Source organism: Mytilus trossulus, chromosome 14 (assembly GCF_036588685.1).
Source record: "Mytilus trossulus isolate FHL-02 chromosome 14, PNRI_Mtr1.1.1.hap1, whole genome shotgun sequence".
In the NCBI taxonomy this organism is placed as follows: domain Eukaryota; kingdom Metazoa; phylum Mollusca; class Bivalvia; order Mytilida; family Mytilidae; genus Mytilus; species Mytilus trossulus.
Window position 1 is genome coordinate 10,074,041 of NC_086386.1, and position 15,578 is coordinate 10,089,618.

The window sequence follows — 15,578 nt, forward strand, 5'->3', positions numbered from 1 at the left end:
AAAAAACTAATAAGGTAAGGTAACATCAAGGGACAACTCTGGTTATAGTAAAAGTTAAATTTTTTATACTTACAATTATTCATTATAAATACAGGCAATAAATCAAGCTTTTATGCATAAAGACTTATTCTTACCACTGTTTGTCTTCTATATGTAAAACAATAAAAACAGCCCAATGCCATAATCCAATGGATTCCAATTGTGAGGCAAAATTCATGTGTACGTAGGCTCTGTGGTAGGGGGAGAGATGTTTGTAATCTAAAGACTGTAATATTTGGTACAGATGCCAGCTGAAATAAATATAAAATTGAGGTTTAGAATACATTCTTAGATTTAATATATCATTTTTCATTTAATGTTTAGGATAAATACTTAAGATTTAAGATTTCATTTGTCATTTAATGTTTAAGATAAATTCTTAAGGTTCAATATTTCATTTTCGAAATTCAGATTTAATATATCATTTTTAATTAAATTTTAGGATAAACTCTTAGAATTGTAAAATTTTTCATTCGAATTTCAATGGAATATTTTTTCATGGTCTGAATTTTTGGAAGTATTTCATAAACCATGTAAAATTCATCATTAATAATTGTGTCTAGTGTTAGGCTCACCTTAATCTATAATCTAACTGATTTTCTGTGGAGGATGTGGGATTTAACAGTCTGTCTAAGCGATGAGATTTCTGACAATATAACTTTAAAACATGATAACAAGTGTCTCTTAACATGTGACCTTCATCCTCCTCTTCGATTGGACAATCTAATACCCCTTCTGAGTATGGTGGTAAAGGAGGATTACAGTAGATTCCACAATTTGATCTCCCTTTGAAGCCTGCTTCATAATCTAATACAGCCTGATGGATCGGAGAATTTGATGGACACAAGAACCTGAAATTAATCTTAAATACTAAATTCATCCTATGAAATTGATGGTTACAAAATAAAGTTAATAGAAAATGATTTTGTTTACCAAATAATATTTCCTACAACATACAAGTATTTCAAATACAGAGAAAAATTTGGCTTCTACTTTTTCAAACTGATAATTTAGAATTATTACAAAATCTACTGTTTTCTGTATTCTAATCAATTCAGCATGACCTAACTATGTCTGAAAACCTAAAAAAAATAAATAAATATGAAAATTATAAAATCAATTTGAAGTCCTTGAACTTACTGATTTATCACAACACTACTTTTCTTGCATGAAAAATCTACAATGTAGTTTTAAAATGACTTCATTTATATACTGTAGAAACACTAATTTTCTTGGGTTAAAATTTTATGGTTTTCTCTCTCTAAAACGTTTCATGGGGATTTAATTTCGTGGTTTCCTTAAATATTAGTGGTATTAATTTCCTGGATATATTTTTTCAACGAAATAAACGAAATTAAAACCTCCTTCAATTTCTGATTTACAGTAGTAAAAAGGTAATAAATAAATTACCATAAATGTAAAGCTAGTGCTCTTTTCCAGTCCATAGTTTCGCATGTGTTAATCATGGTGTAAGGTTCAACAGGTGCCCTCCATACCAATTGTCCAGACAACAAGGCATATATCTTCATGCGAACTATATTTATATATTTATCTGCCTGAAATATCAAAAACATATTATAAATCATTCAACTATTAGCAAACGTTTCAAAATTCATAGATTTTTATTATCTAAAACACAATTCAACTGACTGTATGATCTTGGGTTAATTTATCCTTTGTCTCTTGCACTCAAGCAAGAATACTACAATTAGACAAGATAGTAACAATCTTTCAAGCTGTGAAACCTGACTGCTGACTAAAATTCCATTGTCATTCTTGAATATAAATAAATATGTGCTGTCTGTTTCTTTTTGGGTTGCTCTATCATTGAAATAAATCACCACATCTTCTTTTGGTAATAATTAAGTATTAATATACATCAATGTTATAATCAGCAACCCCTTTTCATTTGGTTTTTGAAACCATTATTAAAAATATCTTACCCCAAGTTCTGCCCACTCAATCAGTTGTTTTTCTACCAGTTGTCTGACAACATAATGACTCTCTGTCTGAGCCAATAACAATGCCAGTCTATGGTCACCTGATTTTTGAGCCAATGAACAGGCTTCTGAAATTTTCCTCCCACTCAGATATGCTAATATAGCTGGTAGATGATCTTTGCCCTGAAAGTAGTTTAAAATAAACTCTTTATGTACATCATAACAATTTTCCTGCACACCTCAATGTTGATTGCATGTCATTTGTTCTTAAAAAGTCAAAATCTTTTTTCTCAAATGGATTTCAATATAAAGAGAGTCGAAAAGATGCAAAGGGCGATATAATAAACATAAATTTGAACATAAACAGAAAAATAAAATTGAACCCACATATTTTGGTGTTTATACCTATGAATTTGAATATTAGTGATTTCTTGTTGCATTCTAAAGACTCTAATGCATATTTGTATAGGTACATGACTATCAAATGAAATGTTTATCTGGATAATAAATTTGATATATTCAGAGTAGGAAAGAAACTGACATCAAATTAGGACTTGAAGTTTTATGTCAGATTTCAAAACAAAAACAGATGCAAATGCAAATGAATGCTTTTTTCACTTTACAACCGAAATACACTTTGACAAAGCTTTCTAATGACTTGCATGCATGTGATTTTTTTCTATTTCACTTGCAAGTCTCATATCAAGTTTGACACAGGGTATTTCAATGCATCTTTTTTTATTGTCTGTTTTACTAATTTCTTTGTCAGTGATCTCAACTGTCATTTAACAGTTTCTGATTCCCCCTTGGAATGTAAGAGTAAACACATTGTATGATTTGTTTCCTGGTCGCACGAGTTAATGGTGTCAACTGTTATAACAATTTGATCCCCCCCTTGTACAGTTAGACAGGAAGTAGATAAAATCACCTTATATTTGGCCTCCTGTACGTCCTCTTGTATTCTCTGTACAGCAGTTGACATCAACCATTTAGACAAGGCTTCTCTCCTAGAATGCTGATAATCATATCCTTCTACTGGCTCATCTAAATCAGAACAAAATAAATTGTTACTACCCAATTACTGCAAACTTACTTGTTTTGCTCTATTTCAATACCTTACTTCAAAATAATTCAATTTCATGATTTTCTAACTTAATTGATGCCTTCATGTAAGAGATCATGTTTTGATAAGGTTTATTGAATCCTTTTCTAATTGATAAAGTTGCTGAAACAAATTGTTCAATCAGTTTATTTACACTTTTAAATTGACAGTTGCATCTTTTAAACATAACTTTTCTTATTAAATGAACACTTCTATACTCTATTCTTGAGTTTGTATTAATCCAGCATCCATGTTTAATTTGATGTAATATTGCAAGCATTTGTGGTTTCTTTAAGTACGTGAAAAGACATCTAAATTTTAGCACAGTATTTGGCAGTTATAAATACATGACATATTGTTTAAAGTATAAATAAATAAAAACTAAAATTCATATTATTTCTATCTACACATGCTCAATGTTGTAACCCTAAATTAAAGTTAATTCAATAAAAGTGTGTGATCGTTTCTAAATAGTAGATATACCTACCTGTAATACAATCTGGTAATCTACCCCACAAAGCTACACACAAATCTAACACTCTATCCATCTGCTCCAGGAGAGCCTTATCTGGGTGATTATCTGTAAGTAAAGATCATTGAATCATACCAGGTCTACTTTTATTGCTAAAGATCATTGAATCATACCAGGTCTACTTTTATTGCTAAAGATCATTGAATCAGACCAGGTCTACTTTTATTGCTAAAGATCATTGAATCAGACCAGGTCTACTTTTATTGCTAAAGATCATTGAATCAGACCAGGTCTACTTTTATTGCTAAAGATCATTGAATCAGACCAGGTCTACTTTTATTGCTAAAGATCATTGAATCAGACCAGGTCTACTTTTATTGCTAAAGATCATTGAATCAGACCAGGTCTACTTTTATTGACTTGTTCAATGCGCTTCAATGTTGACCAACCACACATATATATACAGAAAAATAATAATGTACAGTGATTTACTAACCTGATTCTTGTAAATCTTGTTTGACTTGTTTAGCACATTGATGTAAACCCTCTACTCCAGAGGACGGTACAAATACTGGACAGTCACCCTCTAACATACTTTCTGAGTTCTCTAACTGTACACTTAACATCTCTACATGGTTAGTCTGTCAAGATAACATAAATTTTCTTAATATAAAATATCCAAATCACAAACTTATTCATGAATTTTCATACTTTGTTTACTGTTTACCAAGTACATGCAGTCCACTTATTTACACAAAATTTCAGACTTTCTAGTATATTCTTGTGATTTTGCTTGCTAGTTTGTGATTGTACGTTAAGTTTACCTATCTTTTCTAAATTAAAAGGATGTGATTGGTTTCAGCACATCACGATCAATTAAAGTTTAATTGCAGGGACCTAGATCTGCAGTAACCAAGTTAAGTCTCTAAAAGGACAAAATGCAGTAAATCAATAGGAATTTGCGTAACAAGGTTTAAACAGAAAATATGGAAAAGGGGTATAAGTGAATGCATAAAAAATATGTAACCATTCTGGCAAAAAACAAATTGAAAACAAGTAGTAAAGCATCAAGTAATGTTCACTGAAATTTCTGATTTAACAAGCATTTATTTTCAGAACCATATGATTCTAACAATGAATAAAAGCTAATTTTTTCAAACAACTAGAACTTACAATAACTGTAGGATCTTTAGCTCTGACATAGCCAGCTATGTCTAATTTTTCTATATGAACTGTCCATTCTGATTGTCCACTATTAGTCTGTCCCATTCCAGGCAGTATGGTAAACTGTGAGGTATCTGTGTTACTCTCTACAAAAGTCAATTACAATACTAAATATGTCTGGCAAAGAAACAAAATAATATATTGTGCTTTCTTTACAGTTTTGACTTCTATCATGTCTATTTATTATATCTGTACTCATCAAACAAGTTTGTATTTTCACAGAACCATTGGATCAACTGTTGAAATAGTTACATATCTATCATGTCTATTTATAATATCTGTACTCTTCAAACTAGATTAGATTTTCACAGTACCATTGGTCAAATGTTGAAATAATTACATATCTATCATGTCTATTTATTACATCTGTACTCATCAAACAAGTTTGTATTTTCACAGAACCATTGGATCAACTGTTGAAATAATTTAGATAACTGCTTAAAAGAGGTATTGTTTAAACTCATGCATGTGCAGTGTTATGATATATTCTCGAAATCCAATTTCAATACCCTTAAATTAGAGAAGCTGGGTAATATTTTGATGCTCTGGGGATCTTTCAAGGAAATGCTTTTAGAAACATGGTAACCTTATGAACAAATGTTTATATATTTCTATTGAATTTCACATGAAAAATTTGCAGAATCATTGTTGTTCATCCTAGTTATGACATCTAAAATACAGATCAAATGTTACATAGATGTATCTGTTACCAATTTCAATAAAATTGTTACATCTATGTCTAGTTGGGACAACATCCCTAATGCGTCTTGAAATGAGGAACTCAAAAGCCACGTGTAAACAAAAATTCTCTGTGTAGTGATATTTGACACTTTTCTATGATAAACAAGTGACTGAGCTAAACCATTTGAGTTAATTTAGAAAGTAGGGGAACACAGAATAAATGTGTAAAATCTATGGAGCTATTAAATGTGTTCAAAGTATCTAATTTTCAAAGAACTTATTGTGTTAAAAATGGGATTTTTTTACCATGAGTAGACGCATCACAAAAGGATACCCGGGGTTTGCTAAATACGGGAAAATGAATCACACTTCATACCCCGAAAATTTAACCACATGTCAAAATGTCTCAGCTTCCAAACAAGCCATAATACATATCCAAGTTAATGATATGGACAGAGAAACATAAGAAAACATTACCATTACAGCCTATGGAGAAACTAATAGGCATCTATACCCAGTTCTTTCTCCTTAAACCTGATATGTTATATGATTTCTATCGTGTGAATTTGATCTACATTTCACAAGAATCACGGTTTTATTATAAGCAGACTATAACTGATACTGTAGATTCCTTATTATTCGTTGGATATCAATTTTCATGGGTTTCGTGATTACAGGTGAACCATAAATTAAAATGTTCAATGAATTACAAATTTTCTGTAAGCTTTGTATGCAGAGATTGGCAAAACCATGAAATCAAATATCCATGGAAATGAAAGTTTTCCTCAATTGCTAACCTACACATTTTTCATTTCCATTTCATTTCCCAAAATATGCCTGTCCTTGCAGAAAAAACCTGAGTATTCCGACACCCTGCTAAATCAGACATTTTTTTCTGCCCCTCAGTGTGTCGGATTAGACAAGTTACACTGTACATGTAAGCAATATTCTTTCACCAATTGAAATTACTCACAAACTTCTTCCAAGCAATTACATACCTTCTTTCTGGACCTCTGATACTGTTCTACCACAATGGGCTAACATGCCACCTGGCCCCCACCCTACTCTAAAGGAACAATACATACCTTCTTTCTGGACCTCTGATACTGTTCTACCACAATGGGCTAACATGCCACCTGGCCCCCACCCTACTCTAAAGGAACAATACATACCTTCTTTCTGGACCTCTGATACTGTTCTACCACAATGGGCTAACATGCCACCTGGCCCCCACCCTACTCTAAAGGAACAATAAATACCTTCTTTCTGGACCTCTGATACTGTTCTACCACAATGGGCTAACATGCCACCTGGCCCCCACCCTACTCTAAAGGAACAATACATACCTTCTTTCTGGACCTCTGATACTGTTCTACCACAATGGGCTAACATGCCACCTGGCCCCCACCCTACTCTAAAGGAACAATAAATACCTTCTTTCTGGACCTCTGATACTGTTCTACCACAATGGGCTAACATGCCACCTGGCCCCCACCCTACTCTAAAGGAACAATAAATACCTTCTTTCTGGACCTCTGATACTGTTCTACCACAATGGGCTAACATGCCACCTGGCCCCCACCCTACTCTAAAGGATCAATAAATACCTTCTTTCTGGACCTCTGATACTGTTCTACCACAATGGGCTAACATGCCACCTGGCCCCCACCCTACTCTAAAGGAACAATAAATACCTTCTTTCTGGACCTCTGATACTGTTCTACCACAATGGATTAACATGCCATCTGGCCCCCACCCTACTCTAAAGGAACAATAAATACCTTCTTTCTGGACCTCTGATACTGTTCTACCACAATGGGCTTACATGCCACCTGGCCCCCACCCTACTCTAAAGGAACAATAAATACCTTCTTTCTGGACCTCTGATACTTTTCTACCACAATGGGCTAACATGCCACCTGGCCCCCACCCTACTCTAAAGGAACAATAAATACCTTCTTTCTGGACCTCTGATACTGTTCTACCACAATGGGCTAACATGCCACCTGGCCCCCACCCTACTCTAAAGGAACAATAAATACCTTCTTTCTGGACCTCTGATACTGTTCTACCACAATGGATTAACATGCCATCTGGCCCCCATCCTACTCTAAAGGAACAATAAATACCTTCTTTCTGGACCTCTGATACTGTTCTACCACAATGGGCTTACATGCCACCTGGCCCCCACCCTACTCTAAAGGAACAATAAATACCTTCTTTCTGGACCTCTGATACTGTTCTACCACAATGGGCTAACATGCCACCTGGCCCCCACCCTACTCTAAAGGAACAATAAATACCTTCTTTCTGGACCTCTGATACTGTTCTACCACATTGGGCTAACATGCCACCTGGCCCCCACCCTACTCTAAAGGAACAATAAATACCTTCTTTCTGGACCTCTGATATTGTTCTACCACAATGGGCTAACATGCCACCTGCCCCCACCCTACTCTATAAGGAACAATAAATACCTTCTTTCTGGACCTCTGATACTGTTCTGCCACAATGGGCTAACATGCCACCTGGCCCCCATCCTACTCTAAAGGAACAATAAATACCTTCTTTCTGGACCTCTGATACTGTTCTACCACAATGGGCTAACATGCCACCTGGCCCCCACCCTACTCTAAAGGAACAATAAACACCTTCTTTCTTGACCTCTGATACTGTTCTGCCACAATGGGCTAACATGCCACCTGGCCCCCATCCTACTCTAAAGGAACAATAAATACCTTCTTTCTGGACCTCTGATACTGTTCTACCACAATGGGCTAACATGCCACCTGGCCCCCACCCTACTCTAAAGGAACAATAAATACCTTCTTTCTGGACCTCTGATACTGTTCTACCACAATGGGCTAACATGCCACCTGGCCCCCATCCTACTCTAAAGGGAACAATACGTACCTTCTTTCTGGACCTCTGATACTGTTCTACCACAATGGGCTAACATGCCACCTGGCCCCCACCCTACTCTAAAGGAACAATAAATACCTTCTTTCTGGACCTCTGATACTGTTCTACCACAATGGGCTAACATGCCACCTGGCCCCCAACCTACTCTAAAGCGAACAATACATACCTTCTTTCTGGACCTCTGATACTGTTCTACCACAATGGGCTAACATGCCACCTGGCCCCCATCCTACTCTAAAGGACCGTCCCATAAATAGTCCTGCATCCTTTATCATAAACTGTTTATCATACATCAGTGAATCTCTAAAGTTTGGGATTGGTCTCTGAACTCTTGACCCTACTATTTTTTTAGGAAAGTCATCTGCGTTGAGACCACTGGCCAGTGGCATGTGTTCGGCAACTGGTGGCGGCTGGTATGTTGGTTTACTTGGTCGAATGGGTTCTGGTGTGAGAATTCTATTGTGGAATAACCCACCTATAAAATATGATGAGAAAATTTGAGGCTTGCGATGTCATACTTGGAATTAAATGATGTATAAGAGATTCAAATATATATACCAAGTAACAGATATCATAATGCCAGGTCTTAATAAGGAGTCACATTGTTCAGAAAAAGGTACATACAGATATATATACCAAGTACCAGATATTATAATGAAAGGTCTTAATAAGGAGTCACATTGTTCAGAAAAAGGAGCATACAGATATATCTACCAGGTACCAGATATCATAATGAAAGGTCTTAATAAGGAGTCACATTGTTCAGAAAAAGGTATATACAGATATATGTACCAGGTACCATATATTATAATGCAAGGTCTAAATAGGGGGTCAAATTATTCCCATTAATAAAATATGCAATAAGTTCTGAATTCATAATATTACACTAAGAAGATACACTCCAGGTTATTTTTTTTATCATTATCATATTATCCCTAAGCAAACAGATCCTGCAATTTTTGAAAACTATATTTGTTACTGTTATAAAAAATATTTGTAAGGGTTCCAAAAACCCAGTCTCTCGCCTATTTTTATATTTTTATTGTTAATTGCAGGCTCAAGAAACATGGGGGAAAAAATAATAATAATATTCCTCTTGATACTATCTTTTGATTGAAAGAAGCTTCTGTCCAAGTTTGGTAAAAATCTAGGATAGTTTGTGAATATTATGAATGTTTTTAAAACTTTCAACTGCAGACTGTATGTAATGTTACCTGGCAGAAGAACTAAGTCCATTTATAAGTAAAATATGGAAAAAGTGGATTTTTTTTTTACAAAAATTACTTAGGATACTATCTTATGATCCTAAACAAGCTTGTCCAAGTTTTGTAGAAATCCAGGAGAGTTTAAGAAAGTTGTTAAAATCTCAAAAACTTTAACCACAGAGTGAATACTTGTGGCTGCTGCTATATCTCGCTTTTTCTACAACAGTTGAAGGCTTGACAAAAATTAGACATCACAACTGAAACATTCTTGACAAATTGTCTCATTTGTACTCAATCCTATATATAAAAGTATCCTACAGAAGAAAAAAGAATAATTTCAGAATGTTTCTCATACCTTGGTCATCTCTCCTTAATTCTGCCTCTTTAGGAAGATGGGTTAGTTTAACAGGGGACATGTATTTTGATTTATAAGCTGAACTGAACAGGCTTGGAACATCTCCCTGTTTCTTAGCTGCTGGCTTAGAAAATAATGTCTTTTGACCTGGAAAAATAAATAAATAAACCATAATTTCTAAAGCTCATCATTTAAATTTATTCATTAAGGCCTACGATAGAAACAAGATTTTAAGAATACAGATTCTGAAATGTTTAAACAAAAAGAAAATGGGTGAACATCAAATCTATTTTGTCAAAAAGTCTGTTTGCTACTTTTGTATAAACGAGTAAAATTGTAATAAAACAAGAATGTGTCCTCAGTACACGAATGCCCCACTCGCACTATCATTTTCTATGTTCAGTGGACTGTGAAATTTGGGTAAAATCTCTAATTTGGCATTCAAATTAGAAAGATCATATCATAGGGAACATGTGCATCAAGTTTGAAGTCAATTGGACTTCAACTTCATCAAAACTACCTTGACCAAAAACTTTAACCTGAAGCGGGACAGACGGACGAACGGACGGACGCACAGACCAGAAAACATAATGTCCCTCTACTATCGTAGGTGGGGCATAAAAACCTGCACTGTTACTTACCACCGTCTCCAATACCATCTTCATTAAAGAAAGAGGCTTTCATGACCTGAACGTTTCTGGCACTAACACCCATACTACTGGCTAACTTGTGTGATGATGGCTGATCATCCATGTCTTCATCTTCTGAAAAATATATTAGGGTAAAATAAACAGATGACACGGATCAGAGAATGTGTGTAAAATAAGATAATGACACGGATCATAGAATGTGTGTAAAATAAACAGATGACACAGATGACATGAATCAGAGAATGTGTGTAAAATAAGATGATGACACGGATCATAGAATATGTGTAAAATAAACAGATGACATGAATCTGAAAATGTGTGTAAAATGAACAGATGACACGAATCAGAGAATGTGTGTCAAATAAACAGATGACACGAGTCAGAGAATGTGTGTCAAATAAAGATGACACGAATCAGAGAATGTGTGTCAAATAAACAGATGACACAGATGACATGAATCAGAGAATGTGTGTCAAATAAACAGATGACACAGATGACATGAATCAGAGAATGTGTTTCAAATAAACAGATGACACGAGTCAGAGAATGTGTGTCAAATAAACAGATAACACAGATGACATGAATCAGAGAATGTGTGTCAAATAAACAGATGACACAGATGACATGAATCAGAGAATGTGTGTCAAATAAACAGATGACACAGATGACATGAATCAGAGAATGTGTGTCAAATAAACAGATGACACAGATGACATGAATCAGAGAATGTGTGTCAAATAAACAGATGACACGAGTCAGAGAATGTGTGTCAAATAAACAGATGACACGAATCAGAGAATGTGTGTAAAACAAACAGATGACACGGATTAGGAATAAGTGTAAAGTAAACAGATGACCAGAGAATCGGTGTAAAATAAACAGATGACACGGATAAGGAATAAGTGTAAAGTAAACAGATGACACTATTTTCTATAAGATAAAATGTAAAGTGAACAATTGACGTGTATTTTTCATTATTACATCTTGTTAAATCATTACAATATAATACCTTAATATCACTGTTTAAAAGATATACCTCTTTTTTTTTAATCATACCACATGATCAAAATAACATTCTGTGTGATAATTAATGTCAAATTAAAACAAAACACCCTCAAGGACTTAAACATGTGACCTCAAACAAAGTAGTTGTATATCATGTTCTTATTTTTGGTTGATATCACTTACCTAAACCTTGTAACATGTCATCAGGAATCTTCTCCTGGGTGATATCTTGGATGATATCATCGTCATCGTCTGCCATGGGTACTACCCTGTCTTGTCTGGGATCTGTTACAGGGACGCTCTGCACTGGTGCCCTGTCAGACTGTGGTGGTAGAGGCTGGCGTGGTTTTAATTGTGCAGTGGCCTGTAAAAATACATATTTTGTAAAAATAGGCATCAGGCACTGTGTAAAATTAAGGCTGTTCCAACCAAAATTCGTTGTTGGATTGTTATTATCGACTTATAAAATTTCTTACATGAATTTCTGAGATAACAGAAAAAAAATATCAGCATCCTCATATTGATTGAATACTAAATAAGAATGTGTCCATAGTACAAGAATGCCACACTACTATTATCATGTTCAGTGGACCATGTATTTCAGGTCAAAACCTTAATTTGACATTAGAAAGATCATATCATAGGGAACATGTGTACTAAATTTCAAGTTGATAAGACTTCCATCAAAAACTATCTCGACTAAAATCTTTAACCTGAAACTCCCACTTTCATTTTCTATGTTCAGTGGAGACAAACCTGAAGCCAAACTGACAGACGGGTGGACGGACAGACCAATAAACATTATGCCCCAAGGTGGGGTAAAAAAATTCCAGTTAAATGTGAAGGGACCTTTTATATACCATTTACTTTTAATTAGAAACAACAGTTGTTTATAGATGTTCAAATCTTGTAAATCCATTAAGAATATATACTATGGCTTCGTGATTATTCTTTTGCTAGGCTACACCAACTCCTTGTTCTAAATGTGAAAAAATATTTTAATAATATTCCAGCTTTCTGCATCGTGAAAAACAATTGTGTCTTTTTCCTGCGCTTTTTATGTTTTGGTAACATTAGAAATTAAATAGCTATTCCCTATCATGTGAAATCACAACCCTTTTTAAAAATATTTCGATCATTAACACAGATTTCACTCAAATTAAAGGTGAATTCTTCACAAAGCATGCTGAATTTTGTTGTTAAGACTTCTGGTAGCAGGAGAAGTGTTGCCTTCAGCTGCAATATTGTTTGCCAGTAGAACATAAGTATGCATTTTTATACACCTAAGTCAGAAGCCTGTTGTTCATTAGTGGTCATCTGATGATGTGGTTCTTTGGTGATGTTGTTTTGTACATAAATAAGAACGTTGGTTCTTCTGTTTGAATTGTTTTACACATCATTTTGGGGCATTTATTGCTTGCTGTTTCGGTGTGTCAGTGTCTAGCCTCTGTTTTGAAGGCTGTTCTTTGACCTATTATTGTTAACTTAAAATACATTATGACTTGGATGGAGAGTGGGCTCATTAGCAAACAGACCACATCTCATTTATATAAAGAGTGCCAAAAGGACAAATCACAAAAATGAGAACACCAAAACAAGGGAAACAGGCAACCAACATAAAACCAAAATAAATTGGGAATGTGTCCATGGGACACATATGATGCCCCTGATTGCATATTATCATTTAAAATTATAAAGGGACAGAACTGAAGAACAGTAAAAGTGACATTACCCAAATTTGTACTTGATCTGAGTTTTGTGGTAATAAATAGTGTGTATAAGTTTCATAAAATTTAGTTGATGCAACATTTATTCGTTTGTTTATGTGTTACATATTTGTTTTTTGTTCATGTTTTGTACGAAATATATGCTACATATACAATTGGTGTCAAATGTACGAACAAATTAAAACAGCTCATGCATAATCTTTAATGGAAAAACAAATACAAATGGATAAATTTATACAATTTAGATAACATATAAATCAATTAAAAAAAACATATAAAAAACAACAGAGTATACCAAGCAACATTTCAATCCAACTGTACCTATCTAATTTTTAGCACGTTTCATTTAGTCTGGGGACACAACACAGACAGATGTTTAATAATTCCAATCAAAAGGATCGTTGTAACATTGACCTGAGCTAGTGTCATGAATGTTTTAATGTTTTCAATTTGTTTGGCAACCAGGGTTTCCGCTGGCGGTCGCCAATTTCGCAATTTGCGAAAAAATAATAATTGTGGCGATAAAAATTCGTCATTTGCGAAAGAATTTGGCGAAAGAAATATATAGAACAATTTATTTTCCTCCATCTTGTTTATTTACTTTTTTCGAGTTTCTCAGACTTTACCCGATTAGACAATACTCGGAATTCACCTTGACCTCGTTAAGATTTGGACAGAAAATCAATAATCAGCTGATTGCATTTTATAGCTAACGACAACAAAGGACTAATTAATAAATTTAAAGGTGTTGATTGAATTGTTTGACAAAATGATAATGGTTAAATGGCTTCCTCTAAATGTCACATACACAATTTATTTACCACTTTGCGACGCACGTGTTTGAAGAACTCTTTTGACGTCTCCTCTCCTTTTCAAGATAGTTTAGTAAAGAAAGCTGTTGCTGTGACAAAAAATGTTCAAAAGCAAGAAAAATCTCCGATTTAATACTTTAATTATCCTTTGACTTTAACAAAGATAATAGATCAGGGAGACTACTTTAAAGTCGTTTGAGTGACACGCGTGTTTCAAGCATAGTTTTACATCTCAACTTTTTCATTTACGATGGTCAAGAATAGAAAACTGCCGTTATGACGAAATCTATCCAAAACGTCGGGAACAACCCCTCGAATGAGAGTAGCACTTCAATGTTATGACCATGACTACACATGAAATGAGGGGTGAATGTCATGTGATAAAAGCTTTTCTTTTGATGAAAACCACTTCTTAGTACAAAAGGGCACATCAGTATTTTTCCTTAAAGAAACTTTCCCTACAAACTATACTGGTATTATATTTAAGGGAAAAGGGGGGGTTAGAAAATAAAGTTAATTTTAAACGAAAAATATAGTTATGATGTTACTTGGCGAAAAAAATAATAAAGTGGCGAAAAAAATATTGTTTTGGCGAAAGAGGTGGCGAAAAAAATAATTGCTCCAGGGGAAACCCTGTTGGCAACAGACCTATAATTCTGATGTTGTGGTTAAACTGATTAAAAAAAAATATATAAAAACCTTTGTCAATGGACTTGTTTGTATGGTTCATTAAAACAAAATTTTGTTGTTTTTATTTCAACATCATTGTGTTGAGTCTTCATCTGATTGATACATAAATAACTGTTGAAGGAAGATTCAAATGCAATGTGTAATATGAATATATAATACCATTTATGATTGGATAAAGTCTGCCATCAATTACATGATTGATAGTCTGAGTTCCTGGCAATAACAGTGTGTAATCACAGTTGCTGTTTTTGAGATGTTATACATAATATTTGTTTAATTCTTAACATCTTACAAGCATCAAAACAAGAAAAATTAGTACAGCATTTTATAAAATTGAAAACAAGTTTTGTGTAAGGTCGATTGCCATGAATTATGGCCTGCCAGTGAACATGAAAGTATGTTGGATATGATGAGAAATGTAGCTTTGCAAAGACCTGAGACTAAATGTTGCAAGGTTCCTTTGGCATGTTATTTATCATTCAAATTCACATGCATAAAATATTACAAATTCCTGTGAAATGATTATCTAACAGGAAACATGACGGCATAACATGTTAACACAATTACATAGACATAATATAAACAAAACCAAGAGGAATTACCTCAAGGAATAATTACATATATATATATTTACACTCAATAAAAATAAATAATGTATAATATAAATATAATCACCAAGATATAAGAACATAAAATACAAAGTTGCATTAAACAGAAGTTTTGCAGACTACCATTGTCATCATTGTCAATATAC

General features: G+C 34.1%; 1 protein-coding gene across 3 annotated transcripts in view; it reads right to left on the bottom strand.

Annotated features, from left to right (window-relative positions):
* LOC134695888 (nuclear pore complex protein Nup98-Nup96-like) overlaps positions 1-15,578 on the bottom strand; it is a 60,612-nt gene that overhangs the window by 4,128 nt on the left and 40,906 nt on the right. For all 3 annotated transcript variants that reach the window (XM_063557361.1, XM_063557362.1, XM_063557360.1), the window contains exons 21-32: positions 11,779-11,959; positions 10,582-10,704; positions 9,941-10,087; positions 8,547-8,855; positions 4,727-4,863; positions 4,050-4,194; positions 3,569-3,661; positions 2,908-3,023; positions 1,983-2,162; positions 1,450-1,595; positions 615-890; positions 135-290 (exon numbers count right to left, since the gene is read on the bottom strand). In XM_063557361.1, the coding sequence (XP_063413431.1) occupies positions 135-290; positions 615-890; positions 1,450-1,595; positions 1,983-2,162; positions 2,908-3,023; positions 3,569-3,661; positions 4,050-4,194; positions 4,727-4,863; positions 8,547-8,855; positions 9,941-10,087; positions 10,582-10,704; positions 11,779-11,959 (2,009 nt within the window). The remainder of the gene's footprint in view (positions 1-134; positions 291-614; positions 891-1,449; positions 1,596-1,982; positions 2,163-2,907; positions 3,024-3,568; positions 3,662-4,049; positions 4,195-4,726; positions 4,864-8,546; positions 8,856-9,940; positions 10,088-10,581; positions 10,705-11,778; positions 11,960-15,578) is intronic.